Raw genomic sequence first — 18706 nt, forward strand, 5'->3', positions numbered from 1 at the left:
AGGTCCTATTTAAGCGATTTCTTGATGGAGAACAGGTGTGGCAGTAATCAGGCCTGGCTGTGGCTAGAGAACTTGAACTTCCAAAGATGTGATAATATTTTAAGACCAATTTAGTTAAAAGCTTTCTCAGGATGGTGTGCCCTAGTGAAGGACAAAAGAAAGAGAGGAAAGCTTAAAATACTATCAGCTCATTAAAAGTATTTTGAGTAGCAGGAAAAAAAAATCTCTGAAAGACCTGACACGTGATCTGAGAGATGCATCTGGCCTTTCAGTTAATCTATTATTTGCTAAAGCATCATCAGAAAAGGTCTCAGTGGAAGGATGGCAAATGCAGATATGTTAAATTACACAAGAACTGTACTGAAAATCAGTGGAAACAGGTCATCAATATGCAAGGAGGCCAGGAAGGTACAACTCCAAAACACGGTGGAGGCTCTGTCGTGGTTTATGGCGACATTCAACCAGTGGTGTTGGTAATTTTGTCAACAAGTGATTGAATCATTTCTGCAGAAAAAGTATCACCACCCTTTATCCACTATATAATACCTGGAAAACATCGAATCTTGAGCGCACCGTGTATAAATTAATACCTGTAAACCTCAATAAGTGAAGCAATGCTGTAAAGAAGAGTGAGCCGCAAAGATAAACTGATAAAAATATCAATTACTTCAAAAAACTACTTCAAGTTAGTAGTACTGAAGGTGCTTCTACAAGCTACTGAGTCATGGGGTGTACTTAGTTTGACAGAGGGCTATGGAGTCGTGTGAAAACGCACTTTTCCACACAAATATACAAATGTGTACTTCCACAGACTACTGCCTGCCATCCATTGTCATCAAAATCTCTTGTCGGCAAATTTATAATGACTAGAAAAATTCTGAGATCTTTTTCTCTTTTTGCAGGAGCATAGGAAACAGATGTTCAAATTTGGATGTAATTCAGTCAAACAGATGCTGTTGATATTTCTGTTTGAATACTCGAGTGATTGAAACAGATAACATTTCTACCTTCACTGTCTACCAGAAGTATGCAGTAAAATTACAGGCGCGTAAAATACAGACAGAAATGTTTGGTTAGCAGAGCGTTGACACAGAGCAAGAAGGTGGAGAAAGTCAGAGACGGCAGACATGGATACTGGACTATGAACTGGTTCCCTTTAATGTATTTAAGACCCTCAAATATCTGTCACCTTTCTGTAAAGGTTTGACAAAATGATCACTGATTATTTAAAAGGACCATAAGAAGCCTGTGACTGCGAGGAATATCATATTATATTTCCTGTGTACAATTTACTGACTGCTGGATTTATAAGGAAATTCATTACATCAAGTTGTTGGATTTATAGCAACCAGAATGAATTATGACCATATAATGAATTAATATTCTATAGGCATTCATTCTCATTTGGCTAATGGCTTACTCAGCAGCAATTACGTTTTCATGAAAGTCACTTCAATTAAAATATGCTCAAAATAAAGACATGACTGTCAGATCCATCAATTAATAACCATAGCTTATACTGTAAGATGAATGTGAGCATGAGACATGAAAAACCCTCATTTTCCAGCTGTTCCTGAGGGGGAAAAAACCCCAGAAGCGACTCACTGAATTTCAGTGATGTGAATTCAGAGTCTTCAGCGGAGTATCAGCGTGTGACGCACAGACATTGATTTCTCACAGGATCATAAACAAATTGATCGTTCCTCCTGAGATAGTTTGCCTCTGCAAAGAAAATTCTGCAGCAGTCAATGCAGCGCCTTGACTTGAGCATCAGCATCGAGCACTGGAGTTGCTGGAAGGGTGACCTGTTTGTTCCTTTAGCCCTGCAGCTAATTAGGGAATGCATGTTGCAACAGAATCTCAATGAATTGACAGTGAGAAGAAATCAAATACTGATCCCATTTGAGGCTATATATACATATATGAGGCTGTGGACTACCATGCTAATGGTGCTGTGGGTCATTAGCATTGGTAGGACAGGTGGGAAAGTGTGCCAGTGCGCTCAAAGCGTGCAGTTAGGGTTCGGCAGCGCACAGCAATTCCCTGGCAGCGTGACGGATGAGAGAAGCGAAGGATGCAACTCCAGCTGCTCGCCACCATGCCTCACCACCCGCCATCACGCAGAGATGAAGTGCCAATTGATATCTTTAGTGGTAAGCTGTTGTGACAGTTTCTTTGTAAATGTTTGGCCACGGCTGTTTAAGCACAGCCATCTCTTCCACTTTTAAGTTTCCTCCTGAGGGCTTTTTTTCCTCTTTTACTGACTTCACAGGTTCCCTGGGGCATTAATGCAGAGCCCATCCTATGCATGCCCCAAACTCCCCAACGTATTGTTGGCCACCCTGACTTTTCCCTGTTATAATACCAATTCAAGTTCCAGAAAAGATTTTACATAATTGCAGAAATAAAATTAGCTTCACCTCCATCTGTCCTCTCTTTTTTTCCCCCTGCCACGGACAGAATGAAGAGGTCCAGAGCTGCTGCTCTGCATAGTGATGCGACTATTACTGCCGTGATGAGGAAGTAAGGTGGGGTGACAGCTGTTTTTAAAACCTGACTGAGCTCGCTCCATACAGGGAAGGCTTTTTTTCCCCAGCAGTTTCCCCCTCCCCTGTCTGCAAACAACTGTATTCTTCCCTGCCACTATTCTCTCTGTCCGCCTCATTAGTTCGGAGGCAGGAAACCAAATTAGGCTCAATTACAAAGTCATCAAAGGCCATCTGAAGTCCTGTCTCAGCAAGCAGGCCCCAGCACAAGGGCGGGGTTGTGCGCAAAATAACGGTGGATTCAGCTGCAAGAAATTTACACACAAAAAAGACAAGGAGGATTTATTTAACCGATGATGATGATGTCGCTGTCCATTTGTAAAACTGAACGATCACTGAAGACAGGAGAGTCTTCCCCTGTACTCAAAACGAATAACAATTCTTTACACGCTGTGATTATACAAGAAACATGGGAGAAAGCAAACAATGAGGAACTCTCCCAGGGTGCATTCATTTCCCCAATTATTGGATCCAATCCAAACTCGCTTTGTCAATTCATTACGGACACTTTCTCCCCCCAAAAAAGAGGTGTTGTCTGCCCGAGTATTAGAAGAGCAACTAAATTCCAGCTGAGATGAGTGTGACATGCACTGCTGGTCCTTTCCCATTAGAAACTTGTTAATCCTTATCATCACATGTAGAATGTTTGACTTCAGCCGTTCGCTCAAGCTGTTTCCACTTTTGGCCAAGATGCAGGAAAATGAGGCCAGTGACTCTGAGCTCTGTTTTTCTGGGTCTTTAAGGAGCTTACTGTAAACAGCACACGGGAGCTGCCATAGCAAGTCTAACTCCTGACTGCAGGATACCCGTGAGGAGTTTCACTGGACAGCAAGACATCCATCAGCCAGGTCTTACCTGTAATCTAATTCATTCTATGGAGAATTGGTAACTTTGAGTTTTAAAGCGAGATTTTAATAAAGGGCAACATGGTGGCACGGTGGTTAGCACAGTTCAATTCCACCACCAGGCCGGGGTCTTTCTGTGTGGAGTTTGCATGTTCTCCCCGGGTATTCTGGCTTCCTCCCACAGTCCAAAGACATGCAGTTAGTGGGGATAGGTTAATTGGAAACACTTAATTGCCCGTAGGAGTGAATGCGGGAGCCCTGCGACAGACTGGCGACCTGTCCAGGGTGTACCCTGCCTCTTGCCCTAAGACAGCTGAGACAGGCTTCCTAAAAAAGATAAGCGGAAGCGAATGGATGGATTTTAATAAATATCCAAAGGCCTGTTTTTTAAAACTACTGAGACATTGTTTTCTGTTAACAAGGTTTGTTTGAATCTTCATACTTTGTCTTATTAAGCATCCAAAATTGCAAAGTTGCTTGGTGAACATCTGCTGCCCCTGGGTCTACTGCTGTATAGCTTTTTTTCATCATGGTTATATTAATTGTTTCTGGGAATCGTCAGCTGGTCAAGCGGAGTTTGAAAAGTTTGAAAAAATTGTGACAGAAATACTATCTAGTGTATGGCTCATCTCACTATCTTTGACCAGCTATTAAATCCTTTTATTATTCCCTGACATGAAAAATCAAGTGTGTATTTCTGCTTTATTGTGCAGTGTAAAGAATAAACAGGTGCGTGGAAAGCTGTGCAGTCTGAAACGAGTACATTTGCAGGCTTTAATCATAGGTGTTGATGTAAATTTCACACTTAAGACCAAAAGCCAGGAAAAATAGAGCGATCATGTGAAGGCAGAGGAGCAGAGGGTGAGATGCTGCAGTAACAGCAGCACAGATAACACGCCGACACCATCGGATCACTCGTGGCAGGGTTTATGTTGCTGTGGAGTCTGGTTAAATCAGTGGTAAGAGGCCGTTTGTCTGACATCTGATGAGAGTTTGGTACTTGGCTGTTCTGTCGCAGTTGAACATGTATAAACTGACCCTGAATATCAGTTGCAGTTTGCTTTGTAGTGTCACTACAGTCACACAGTCCAACGTCTGGCGTCTGTGGTTTGTCACTGATGTTGTTATTCATGCTGACAGCTTTGTAAGAACATGTCTGCTTTTGTTGTTAGAAAAAATATAATAACCCCAAATAAATCCCAGTGTGTGTGTGTGTGTGTGTGTGTGTGTGTGTGTGTGTGTGAGACACCAGCAGCTACAGTTTGTATTACTTTGTCACTAATGTCATTCTTCTGTCACTGGCGCCATCATTCATTCGGAGGGATGATCCCGTATCATCATAGCCGTTTTGTTGTCGTTGCTGGATGAATAAAAGATTACACCGGATTGGTGGATAATTCTAACGTAACACCAGCTGCAGTTTATCAGCAGAATGCACTGCAATTAAGAAAACATGCTATTATTGTTATTTTTGTTTTCTGGCGTGATAAAACTCCCTGCGAGTTGCATAAACAAACATATGTGATATTTGTGTTAACCCATTACTTTGTGCCACCAGCTGTAGTGTTTCATTAGTGTCACTGGTCTACCGCTGTCATAATTCACAGTGCTGTTTATCTGACAGTTTAATTGTGAAAATAAATAAATGACTATTGACTGAAACGATAACAAAGGGGAAGGAGCGGCTTTTTACTTTGTCGCTGATTATTGTACATTATTGTGTCCCGTGGGGAAATTGCTCTCTGCATTTAACCCATTCACTCAGTGAAGCAGTGGGCAGCCATTGGGCGCCCGGGGAGCAGTGTGTAGGGACGGTACCTTGCTCAGGGGTACCTCAGGGTAGCTGTTAAGGGGAATCGAACCCCCGACCTTCCGATCATGGGGCAACCACTCTACCTACTGAGCTATCCCTGATGTGTCACTAGAACGAGCTTTCCCAAGAATCCTTTTCAAACACGGTAAAAGCAAAGTGATGTTTAGCAGCACAGTTGAGGGTAATAATCGAACAATAATTTCCACTGTTAAAGGCTGGATGATTCAGATTTTATGTTTGAAAATAACCAGGAATGACTCACAAATTTAAGAGGACCAAAAAAAAAAAACCCTTCTTATTCTTACAGGTGCCAAATTTACAATATAAAAATTCTCAGAGATTAAAGTCACAAATTTGTGAGAAAAGACTAATTTTTCTTCTGTCAACGAAGCAAATGTGATGCAGTTCTTTTATTATAACTTTTTTTTCACAAATACATTACTTTATAAACTCAAATTAAATCTACAGCACAGTAGTAGTGCATATTTTTTTCTAGTAAACCTACAAATTAAGACTTTAAATTTGTTTTTCTCCCCAAAATATTACTCTTCTAGAAAAGAAAATCACACAATTACGCAGCCATAATTTGATGACACAACTTTTGGCAGGTTGCTATTTCTGATTCAAATTGCCACATTTTCAAATAAAATTTTGAATTGTGCTCTGCACCATAAAACTAGCTCTGGTCTGCTGGTTGGCTGCAGTTTGAAAGGCCCATTTGTTTTAAGTCCCAAAGAAGGAGCGGGCAGTGGATAATAGCTGGCAGTGTGTTACCAAGTTACAATGGACAATTTTAAATGGACCATCCAACAGAAAAGTAAATGCATTATCAGAACTGCCGATGCTGGAAACATTCCTCGCAGATTTTGGTTCATATTAACATGATAGCGTCACAAAATTTCATCATCAGATCTCAGCTCTATTGGACTGACAACTGGTGACCATCTATTTGAATACAGTGAACTCATTGTCATGTTCGAGAATGTCTTCATTGGTACATTGTGTTCATAAGGGGATGGACATGATCAGCAGCAGTACTCAGGTACACTATGGGATTTTAATTGGCACTAAGTCACCTAAAGTGTGCCAAGAAGTCATTCACCAGATCATTACACCACCAGCAGCATGAACCACGGATACATAGCAGGATGGATCCATGTGTTCCTGCTGTTTCTGACCCTACCGCGTGAATATCGTCACAGAAATTAAGACTCATCAGACCAGCAAACATTTTTCCGGTCGTCTATTGTTCAGGTTTGTTGAGCCTGAGCAAATTATAGCTTCAGTTACCCTTTCTCTGCTGACAGCAATAACACCCAGTGTGGTTTTCTACTGCGGTAGGCGATCTGTTTCAAGGTTTTACCAGTTGTGCATTCAGAGATATATATCCTGGTTAAAACAACTAGTTATTTGAGTTATTGTAGCTTTCCTATCAGCTTGAAATAGTCTCCTCTGACCTCTAGCATCAACAGGGCATTTTCACCCAGAGAACTAACTCTCACTAGATACCTTCTTGTTTTCAGATCATTTTCTTTAAACCCTATAGATCATTGGGTGGGCAAATCCCTGTCGATCAGCAGATTCTGAAACACTCAGCCTGACCAGCCTGTCTGGCACCAACAACCATGTCATGTTCAAAATCACTCAAAATCATCATTCTGATACTTGATTTGAACTTCAGCAGGTCATCTTGACATTGCAGCAACTCAATGCCTAAAAGCGTTGAGTTGTTGCCATGTGATTGGCTAATTTGATATTTGTTTTTAAGTGCCATTCAAGAGGTCTAGTGTATATTTTCTATTCAACACAGTTCAAGTGAAAACGCAAGTAAGTAAGTAAGTAAAGTAATGACTACCCCTCTGTCTGCTCTGTTTCTCATCTATGTACAAAAAAGCCTGACTCCCGTGTGGGTTGCAGAACATCAAAGGGATTTTTGCACCACAATAGATTATTCTGTTCACAACTAGACTTTCTTAATTCTCGCACTTGCTCTGGTTCTTAGTCTGGGTTGTAATTGCTTCTCTGTTGCCAGAGGTCTCTCTTTTTGCAGTTGTTACTTACTCAGGCAGATGTTGTCGTGGAAAAAAGTGAGAAAGTCGCTGCATTGTTCCCTGTGGTTGCCACTCGCTGCGCAGGAGCACCAGGGTCCCACATTGGAGGTGGAGTTGTCAAGGTAGTTGGGAGTTATTGTGCTTCCTGTTGAGGGCAGGAGAGGTGGAAAACAACACATTTCTGTATGTTTACAGGCGTACTGAGCCAACACATCTCCTCACATTACTATCTTTACGATGCAGTGATTGAATCTGACCTTAAGCGAGCTCGCATAAAAAGGAAGCTATCTCTTTGATTTAGCCGAACTGTGCGGAATATTTAACATCTTTTTTGTTATTCAAGCTATTCCGCCCGTCTCCCCGTGCAACACTCTGCTCGTAAGCGCCTCATAAAAACTGCAGTTTCCAAAGAAAACCCCCCAAAAAGTTGTCTGACTGAGAAGTTTGATGTCATTCGAGCTGAATTCTGGCTGATTTAATCTTGTTACGCTTAGCCTGATTATGACCTTACTCTGATTACGATAATCAAATAAAGGCATTTACATGGCAATTTCTATCATCCCGGCATTGCCCTAATCATGTTAAGACTGAGTTATTAGTGCGTATGTAAATGTATTCATTGAGAGGGAAAGTGAAAGGAATTTAAAAAGAGGAACGGATGAAAATGGAGTGAATGCGCAGACGGGCAGGTTAGTTAGTGCCGCAGCCGGACACCAGCTGGGACCGAGTCAGGCAAAGAAATCTTACTGTATTATGTCTTGGTTTGAAAATAGCAAACACACAGCTAAAAATACTCTGTCTGTGTAACTGGTGATTATTCAAAAATGTGATTTTCATCGTGGGTGAATTTATCATACATACAGTGCATCGCTGCTAGCTTATCCTCTTGATCTCTTGCAACCTTCCTACTTTGTTGATGTTACAACAGATCCAAGCATCCAAGTACCGCAGCAGTTGTTTAGGTTTTCTTTTACACTTATGAACTCCCCAAACATGCGCATCCACCACATGCGCCAGCCTGGCAAACTCTGATAAGAGCAGTGGCCTGAGACACAAAATTCAGGCGCCGTCAGAGTCTTTCTTTTCGTTTTGAATCTTTTCAACCGTTCAGTGGGAAATGATTGGAAAGTCATTCCCCGGGAAGCCTTCTAGTTTGTATTTTTTAAAGAGGGTGAGGATAAAACCGCTGCACTTCGAGGCAGTGTGGCAAAACAAAACAAAAAGTTCTGATTTACCTCTATTGATTTTTCTGGGACTTCCAAACAACAGCACCTCAGAGTTTCACTTCGTCTTGAGTTGTCTACAATGGCCAATCTGTGCTGCACAGCTTTCTGTCTCCGTCTTCCTTTATCTGTCTACTTCACTTTCCAACAACCCCCCTCTCCCCCACACACCCTTCTTTTTGCAGTACTTCACTTGGGTATTGTTGTCCAATAATGACATGTTTGAACTGGGTGCTTTTTAACAACCTTTTGTGCATTATGTGATCCTTTGTTAAGTTTTTGTACGAAGCACAATAGGCCGTGTTCTGCGCCTCTACCCAGTCCCGCTCATTGTCACGTCAGGGATAATTCTCTCAAAACAGCAGTCAATAGTTGTAATTGCACTACTTATAATGCCAACGATTTGGCTGGGCACGCTGTAGCCACATTAATCAGCACTTCATCGATTCCTAAAGCGCGCTCCTCATCACAATCCTTGATTCATTCTTTTGAGCCCTGTTCAGCGCACTTGTCTGCTCTTGGCCTTCCTCCCTCGAAAACCTTTTGTTCCCAATCTATCACCGAAGGTGGGCGAGCCGGAGCTGGTGCAGAAAGATTTAGTTCTTACCTATCAGGCCGGTGTATGCGAGCAGACATTGCCCGTAGTTCTCCTGCTTGCAGCCACTGGCACTCTGCTCGGAGGGCTGGCAATCATGCTGGAACTGTGCCCAGCGAGACCTGTGGGAGCAATAACATGCCATCCATCATTTACTTGTGCTTGGCTGCTGCACACATCATGTCAATGAGTGGTGGCCAGCGCTGGTGCTTTCTCTCATCTAACCCCAGAATGTAGGTTTGAAAACCACCACGCTCATCTACCTGCTTGTGCTCCCCGTAACAACTCCCTCTGCCCTTCAAGATCTCCCGCTCTACAGCACTTCAACCCTACTCCAGTCACCCATGGTGACATTCATCCCCCTTTATTCTTTCTTCCTTTTTTTTCTTCTCCCTGGCAGTCGTCTTCTGGAAAGCTGCCAGGCTGTAAAGAGTCAATGAGGGGCAAAGATAGGCCTTAGCTCTGCTCTCTTAATACTGTGGGTGCTGTCTGGCAGGCCTGGCCACGAGGAGATTAGACAAATATGGATCTTTCATATAAATACTTCCTCCCACAGCAGCTTTGCCTTCCCGCCTTACCCTTCCTGCCAGCCGCACAGACATCCAACCTCATCACCGTCATCGTGCGAGGCTATCGAGGCCATCATATTGCATCATTGGCCCCCGCCGACTGGCATTTGCGACGGGATCCCCTCAGGGCACCACAACTCTCCACTTTGCCCTCATTTGTCATGTCATTGTAATGATGTGCGTAAAACTCATAGGCTGTGCGCTAAGTGAAGGCATCCTCCGCAGGCAGCCAGTTAATGCCGGCTGACTGGTGCGCGATTGGTGGGCCGTGCAGGGGCCTTGAGATGCTCTATCCGTCGGGGCGGCAGTGGAGAATAATGCCTGATCGATAGCCGTGACAGATGAAGCCCTTTGTCTTCCTGACATTTGAAGAGGAACTAGATTAAATGCTGGCGACCATTTGCTGTCAGTAAGAGGAGGCTGACTGGATGCTTCTGAGAACTCCGTGTTCCTGGGAGAAACACACCCTATGAATCCTAATGACCTCATAAGGCATTGTTAGTTTTCTGACTGGACGCTTTACAACCCATTTAAATTTGAATTAAATCCTTTGGTAGTCACATACATCGGGACATAAACGCCGGATAACTAAGCTTTCTCAGATGACTCACCATGCGAGGAGGGTCACTTTTTCTACAAACTATTTTCTGATCCTGACGATGTCTTCACTGCTGTTAATAAACATTTTTCCAAGCAACTTGCCAGGAAAACCATGCGTGAATCCCCAGTGAGAAAGGCTGTTCCAATAATGACTATTTCACATGGCTGCTTCACTTGGAAAATGAATGCAGAATTTAATTGAGCTAATTAAACACAGTTAATGAGTATAACAATTGCATTAATTAAACACAACTGACTAATTAAATCTAAATGAACATATCACCCTAGCCAGACACATCTTCCAAGATATACACGACGCTATTTATTGTCCTGAGGGAAAGTCAGCGAGCGAGGCCACCATCAACAGAGCACTTCAAATTAAACCAGACAGCGGTGACGATGACGCCACATCTTGTACTCGGTCAGAAAAAATAAATCAACATGACACAACTTGCAACTTAGCTTGTCACCTGTCAGCAAACTCGTCAGCTTAGTCACTAATGGGACAGTAAACCCTTACAGTTTACACTCAACACCTCGTGTACTCTGGGAAAGGCGGTGAATAAAGCATGGCTCTGTTCCCTCAGTGGTCAATAAGACTGGCTGTTATTGCTCAGTGTTGACCAAATGCACCAACTGTAGAGGTAGTTATGAAGTAAACTGTAGTCGGAATCAAACTTGGCGAGCCTGTTTTGCTGTCATCAGTATTTTCGTCCAATATTCCGTCGTCTGTGCGCCTTTTGCCCGTCTTTATCTTTTTGCCTTTTATTGGCCGCTCTCAGTTATTGCTTTTTCTTTGGAACTCTGCCTAGACAACCGGCATCCTGGAGTTACCTCTTCACTGCTGACATTGCGACTGGTGTTTTGCAGCCGCCATTTAATAAAGCTGCCAGTTGAGAACCTATAAAGGGTCTGTTTGTCGAACTGGAGACTCTGACGTGCCTTTGTTCTTGCTCAGTTTCCCCCCCACAGCCTCTCGCTTGTTTTTTCTAGTAAGAGCCAGTTTTTCCAGTTATGTAAAAGGAACATTATGCATCGTTTTGTGAGTTGTTTTTTTACTGGGTTCATTACTTGTTTGTTTGGGTATTATGACACTAACTGAAACCACAGCAGGTGATGTTTTCGGCACCCAACTAGAAGATGATAATGGCTTTTTTCTTATAATAATCAATTAGCCTTTTAACAGGATACAGTTGCGTTCGGCTAACTGAGCAGGGAAAGTTACATCTATGTCCACGCTGCACTGAAAACACTGAATGATTTCCATGAATCTCCAATTGTTCTTTACCACATGTCTGTTCAATTCAGTTATATTATAAATCTAAACAAAAGTGGCTTCCTTCAAAAACAAAGACCTCCCTAAGTAGCCCCAAACCTTTTGAGCAGTACAATAAATCAGGTGTTACTTTATCTTATTTTAACTGTCTTGTTTTCTTTTTAGGTGAGTGGTTGAAGGTTCTCTGGTTGAAGCGGACATCCACCCGTCCGCTCCACACCCTCAGATTTCTGCATGCAACACTTTTTCTGGGTGCACTGGCCTTGGAGCCTAGACACCAAACTTTAATTATATTGATGCTAATGATCATAAATAATAAAACTGCTCTATGTCTGCTTGATGTGTGTGTGGGGACTGTTTGCTAACACTTTAGCAAACCTCTTTTATGTGCAGCTTGTCTTTCAGCTAGTGGTCAAAAATTAATGGCTACAATTTCCATGTAAGAAACTACCGATCGCATTATTCTTCTCGTGTCCTCGCTCGGTTACTGTGTGATTGTTATGGTATTCAGGAGCCCTGTCATTTAAAATGAATCAAGCTTTAAATTTTTCATCGTAAAAAGCAGAAAGTCAAAGAGAAAAAAAAAGCTGGTGTTAAAAGCGTACGACAAGGCAAGACTCAAATAGTTTCCTCAAGAGCCGACAGATCAAAGAAGATCTGCGATGTGTCAGTAACCTCAGGCGAGTGTTTACCAACAAGTTTAACAAAAGAACTCGATAAGCTGATACAGTCTTTAAAGCCTGTTTCTCCATTTAAGTGGGAGTTTACTTTCAGCTTCTACACTTCAGATAACATTTATCTCAGTTTTAAGTCTTTGAGCATCATTTTAAAGAACGGGCACCTTCTGAATCAATCCGTTTGTCCTGGATTAGTTATTTCAAGTGTTCTGAATAAGCGTCTGAGCAGGATGTGATAACCATGACGTGAAACATTTAACAAAGTGATTTTACTTTTAGGTCAAAATATGGAAAAAGACCTTTTGTGAGCCTTTAATAGAAGCTGCAGCTGCTGAAAATGATTCTCAATTTAGTGTGAAAAGTGATGTCAACTCTAGAAATTATGTGTGAAATGTTTTTAGCAGGAGGCAGCATGTAAGACCAGATTTTTTTCTTTCACATTTCTACCTGCACACATAGTCTGCCTTGCAGATCCGCAGCTGAGCCAAACAGTTGGGCTTTTCCTTGTCTTCGTAGGAGCAGGACGGCACGATGGTTTGCCTGCGGCGCTCTGCGCAGGCTGTGTCGGTGCAGGGACAGAACAGCAGCTCGTTGGTGTATTCAGGGGGGACGCGGTCGAAGAACTTCCTCAGCGCCTTGTTGCACTTTGCTCGATTGCACGGCCCCGAGCGGGCAGACGGCTGGATGCAGGAGGAGACGTACTCCGTACGAAGCTTCTGACACGTCTCATCTATGTTACACGCCTTGGCAGCGTCCAGGCAGCGGTTCACTGTCGTCACTTCAGACTCTGAAAGGAAGAAAGAAGACACAAGTGAGCGGCAGAAAGGCTTACATCCTCGTGTGCAGAAAATCAAATCTCAAGCAATGTTTACAAATGATTTGAAGCACTAATTGGAGTTAGGATCGACTCGCCGGCCCTCACCTCTACACTCGGATGCAGAGTTGCATTTACAAGTGCAAAAAACCCCCAAAACAAAACAAAACAAAACAAAACAAAACAAAACAAAACAAAACAAAACAAAACAAAACAAAACAAAACAAAACAAAACAAAACAAAACAAAACAAAAAACAAACAAAACCAAACAAGATGTCTTGAAGAAGAAAATAAACCAAAATGATGATTGTATGTAACAGGCCTCCCTGTAATGAATAGAACATGAATGGTGTCTAAATGTTGTATGAGTGCGGGCACTGGATGTGTTTCAGCCAAGGCCTAATGGCTGAATATTTCATTCTGCTGGGTTAATGCAGAGTGGCAGCGCTGAAAAAGCTGCTCCTCCATCTCTCCAGCCGCACAACAAGGCCTGTAATTACTGTTCCTTCCCCCCTTCATCCATCTATCCATCTCCCCAGCACTCCCTCCCTACATCTGGGCCCATTCCTCACTCACCTGACTCCCTCCTTCCCTCGCCGCCCTCCTCCCTCGCTATGTGCCTGCCACCCGCGATGCCGCTATCGCCCCCACTCCATCTGTCTCGTCCCTTCCCCTGCTTAGCTCTCTCTCCCATCCATTCTTCCTCAACTTTGTCCATCTCTGCCTCCCTCAGTGCCCATGCTCCTGCTGACTTCTCGAGTAATGAGCCACCTTCTGTGGAGGCAGTGGAAACCCCTTTCATAAGCACCTTTTTTCCCCATTGTATTATTTCCCAATCCATCATTATATGTGTGCGTGTGTGTTTTTTTCCTAAGCGACCTTCCAGTCAATACGGCCATGATGACGCTCAGCTCCTCTGGCAGATAGTGCTGCTCATTAGTTTGTAAAGTGCCTGTAGTTGCGTCTCCTGGTGAGTTTGACTCTCACCAAGCTGTCATATAAAATATGAATGGCCTCAGAGAGAAGGCAAACAACCCACCGCAAAGCACAGGTTATTCCCAGCTTAACCAAGTAGCCAGCGGAGGGCAAGGGTGGAGTGCAGGTTGGAAAACTGGATCCAGTATCTGCATACTTGGGGAGGAGAATACTCCCACACGCTTGAGTGTGAAATCCTTCACGCCATGGTTTTGTAACCTGTTATTTATTCAAAGGAGGCTCGCTGAGCATGCAGCACACTTATGTGTCATGCACTCGCATCCAAAAGTTACCCACAGCCCGGCGCTGCCACCGGGCCGACTGTAGATCGAACATACCGAGGATTATTATCCAGTCTCACACCAGATTCTGTAATGTTCAGGATTACGCGTCTAAATTTTAATTACGTGGTGCCAGTCTCTCTGTGTTTGGACAGTGACACATTCAGCTGTTTTGGCACCATCCTTCTAGCACAATGGATTTGAAAAATAGAAAGCAACTGAGCGTAAAGTACCTAAGCCTTAAAGGAAAACTCCAGCATTTGTCTATGAAAATCAAAAAAATGTGTGTCCAAAAAAAGAAAAGGAAAAAAAAACCACAATCGCAAACTGCATGCTTGAAAAAGTGACGTGGAAATGTCTGTAGTTTAAAGGATGTGAAAGAAAGAGTGGATTATGCCACGTGAAACTTCTCAACTTCTTTTGTTCTGCGGTAAGCTTTCTCGCTTTCTCTCCCTTTAAAGCCACCAGTGTCTCTGAACGTGGTCAGATCCTTATTACACAAACATCTCACAAACAGAAGCCTTTTTAAAGACCACCTTGAAATATTACACAGTATAACAATGACTGTTCAGCTGATCTGGATGGAAACACAACACAAGCATTTTCTTCTTACCTTTGCTAAGTTTTTTGGTAGCGTATGAGTGCGTGCATGTCACTTTCTGTAAACATAATAGCTCAATTCACTCACTGGGCCCACGTCCTCATTTTAGATTTGACAGCATTTTAGTGGTAAAGGTGAACGCTTGGACATGAATTGAGCTGCGGTTTGGGGGAAGGCCTCGAAGGGGACTGGCGACGGCTCCCAGGCCTGGCAGATCCACATGTACTAAATAGAAGTGAAGAAGTTAAAGAATTGAAAGGGGAAGGGAGGGAGGGGCACGTAAACGAGAATGACAGCTTGCAGAACTGGGAGCACGTAGATGAGAGCCGGAGGGAGCGTGTTTGGAGGCGTGGTCCCGCTCCTGAAATTCCAATATATAATCTCCAAAAAGTTTATAATGGATTCTTATAAAACTTTGTAGGGGTGTAGAGTGGGGTCATATTAACAAGCCATTCAACTTTGCCGTAAATCCACCAAGGTCTTCAAGGAAAACAGACAAAAAGCCTCATAACTTGAAACTATGATTCTCACAGATGAGGTGTGTAATGTCAACACATAGAAAGTAACATATAAAGATTTAAAATATCATGCCACATTTGACCTCTGACCTTCAAGGTCTTTAGATTGATCTGGAGGTCAGAGTGATAAGAATGCTAATTACAATATATACACATAGATTTGTATTAACAATAAATAGGTATATAGGGGATATGGGGATTCTGAAACTCTGGAACTTTGACCTCTTCTCTCTTCGTCGAGGTCAAATAAGGTCAAACTTTAATAAAATGTCTTTTACTTTTAAAACTGTGTTTAAACGTCTTCTGCTTTGTGTATATTGGCAGGATTTAGGAAATGATACTGGCGTACGGGGATTCACACTATAGTTAGCATCCAAATATCAGGTCAAATTTGACCTCTGACCTCACTTTTACATTTCCCATTTCTTTCAAGTTGACCCCAAAATGTGTTTATATCTTTAAAGAAACCTTTGTGAAGACACAGAGAATGAGCTGCCTTGTTACTAAGAAATATCCTGTATTATAATAGTATATAATAGGCTCAAGGTATTCATGTCCAGTTATTTACAAATCACTGCCTGTTATCCATTACCTACTCCTACATAATGTTTTATAATCAAAGTAATCATCTGTCACGCCTGTGATCTCAGAGTGCCTCTTGTTCCAAAGAGGTTTGTATCTAAAAGGCTGATTGATTTTACAAAGCTTGTGACAAACTTGAAGCATCGCTGTGAGGACAAAAGGACTGATCACACTCGGGTCAACGACGCATTAAAAAAAGTTTCTTTCTTGTTGCCCTACATCTGCTGCGCTTCAACAGAAAGCCTTTTCTCAGCATCACCGAGTTGACTTTAGTTAACTGATTAATTGTTAAAGGGTGAACTGTTCTGTTATTTGAATATTTCGCTAAATATGATGAGCTGGGACTCTGACTTGCATCTTCAAAAAGGGTCATTACTCTGTCTGAGGAGCGATGCTATAAGGGCGGAAAAACATCCATTAATCACGTCTTTGTTGTTTTGGCAGTTGACTTGTCGAGATGCATGGCACGGATGTCAACTATGACCCCTTGTGGAGGTACTGGAGCGAGATTTACCAGAAGGCGGTTACAGTGCGGGCCTGGTGCTGTTGTAATTCACGTCAGCCCAGGATGAGAGGTTTCGTTTTAAAAAAGCAGCATATGTATGTGATCACGCGTAAAAGGTGACAAGCACTAAACCTGAATTGTTTGGTATTTCTTATGGTTTTTGTGTGCATTTCTTTACAGTCTTTACAGATGCAAACACAGTTTCGTGCAAACAGGTGAGCGCGGTTTATCCAATTTGCCTAATCTGTGATCTCACTAAATTATGCACAACAAGCCCGAAGAAAATGAATTGGTTAAGGAGATGAAGGTGAATGTTACAGCATGCACTATGCATTTCTGGGAGCCATGAATGGTGCTGAGCTGATATCGCCACTATAATGCACCGCTGAGATCCTTAGTGGGTTTGAAAAAAGCTGGCTGGGATGTTGTGGGAAGATCCTTGAAAATGAGAGAAGCTGTGCAGAGTAGCTCTGCTGTGGGGGAGTACATGTCTGGTTACAGTATAGAGTTGATACTTTTTTTTACTTTATACAAGTCACTGCATTCACAGGTGGTAGTAATTACTTAGTATAGTGTTCTTATAATCTTAAACCAGCTTGTATGCTCTGTGGTCTTCACTCTAAAGCTCCATTTAGAGGAAAAGCCATGCTCTGCATCTCTGTATTCAGTTACATTGTTACCTGTTACATAACCTGAATTTACCTTTAAGGCTATTATGCAAACTATGGCCTGAACTGCCCTCATCTCACCGTTAAATGCTTTCCCATCCATGAAAAGAGGATGTACAGTTTACCAGTGTCAACTTGCATTAGTTCAGGTTTGGAAACATGAAATTGGTATTTGACACTGATCCCTCATTGGTATTACCGGATGCCAAAATATAGAACTACCTTTAAATCCCATGATAAATACAATAAATATTACAGCTTGTGGGAAGAAGAAACCTCCTGTGGCACAGAGTGCTTCCACTCCACTCCTCACCTCACCTCACCTCTGTACATGACTAAAGTGTACACGCCACATACCTAAATAGTACAAAATTGTGTAAAAACATAGAGACTTCTAATATTTATATTAATGTACTGGTCTCAAAAGAATTAAAGTAACACTTGAAAAATACATCAGATCTCAATGGGAAACAAAAATCATGCCAGATATCAATATTGATATGGACTGAGTATGTGTTAGGAACAGAAGAACGCCACATCGGTTAAATGAAATGGAAACTATCAGAGCAAGGAAGTTTAGTTTGCCAAAATGTTATTGCAGCAACTCAAAACTGTACTCAGTAGTTTGTTTGGCCCCCACATGCATGCCTAACAATGTCGGAGCATGCTCCTAATGAAACAATGGATGGTGTCCTGTGGGATCTCCTCCCAGATCTGGATCGGGACATCACTGAGCTCTCTGAGGGGTAACCTGGATGGACAGAAACATAAAGTCTCTGGAAGTTTCTTCATCCTCCAGTAGCTTCCTGCATACTTTTGCCACATGAGGCCAGGCAATGTCGTTCCTGATGAGGGAATCAGGACCCACTGCACCAGTGTAGCGTCTGACAGTTTCATCCTAATACCTGATGGCAGTCAGGGTGCTGTTGACTAACCTGTAGAGGTTAGTCAAACGTTCCCTCTGGCTTCGTCAGACCCTTTCACATCTGTCACATGTGCTCAGGCTGAACCTGCTCTCATCTGTGAAAAGCACAGGACACCAGTGGCGAATCTTCTACTCTCTGGCAAATGCCAATCAGACACCATCATGCTGAGCAGTGAGCACAGGGCCCACTAGAGGACGCTGGGCCTTCAGGTCACCCTCATGAAGTCTTTTTCTGATTGCTTGGTCAGAGGCATTCACATCAGTGTCCTGCTGGAGGTCATTTTGTAGCTCTGTCAGTGCACAAAGGAGCAGATACCGGTCTTGGTAATGGGTTAAGGACCTTCTACGTCCCTGTCTAGCTCTCCTAGATGAACTGCCTGCCTGCTGGAATCTAGTCCATGCTCTTGAGACTGTGCTGGGAGACACAGCAGATGGCACATATTGATGTGTCATCCTGGAAGGGTTGGACTGCCTGTGTAACCTCTGTAAGGGCCAGGTATCACCTCAAGCTAACAGCAGTGACACTGAGTCTAGCCAAAATGCAAAACTAGTTAAAAAAAAGAGAGTCAGATTTTGTGGGTTGTCTCATTGTTGCCACTCTAGTTCACCTCTTGTTAATGTCATTAACACCAAAGCAGTGG

The 18706-nt window shown here is 42.7% G+C and overlaps 1 protein-coding gene across 1 annotated transcript in view; it reads right to left on the reverse strand.

Moving 5' to 3' along the window:
• gfra4a (GDNF family receptor alpha 4a) overlaps nt 1-18706 on the reverse strand; it is a 150702-nt gene that overhangs the window by 11670 nt on the left and 120326 nt on the right. Inside the window, exons 4-6 of the mRNA XM_085257623.1 lie at nt 12643-12982; nt 9086-9195; nt 7266-7400 (exon numbers count right to left, since the gene is read on the reverse strand). Of these exons, the coding sequence (XP_085113749.1) occupies nt 7266-7400; nt 9086-9195; nt 12643-12982 (585 nt within the window). The remainder of the gene's footprint in view (nt 1-7265; nt 7401-9085; nt 9196-12642; nt 12983-18706) is intronic.

This window comes from Mchenga conophoros, linkage group LG19, assembly GCF_057382185.1.
Source record: "Mchenga conophoros isolate Kocher_MC1m ecotype Shallow Benthic linkage group LG19, M_conophoros_male_GT1.1, whole genome shotgun sequence".
NCBI lineage: Eukaryota > Metazoa > Chordata > Actinopteri > Cichliformes > Cichlidae > Mchenga > Mchenga conophoros.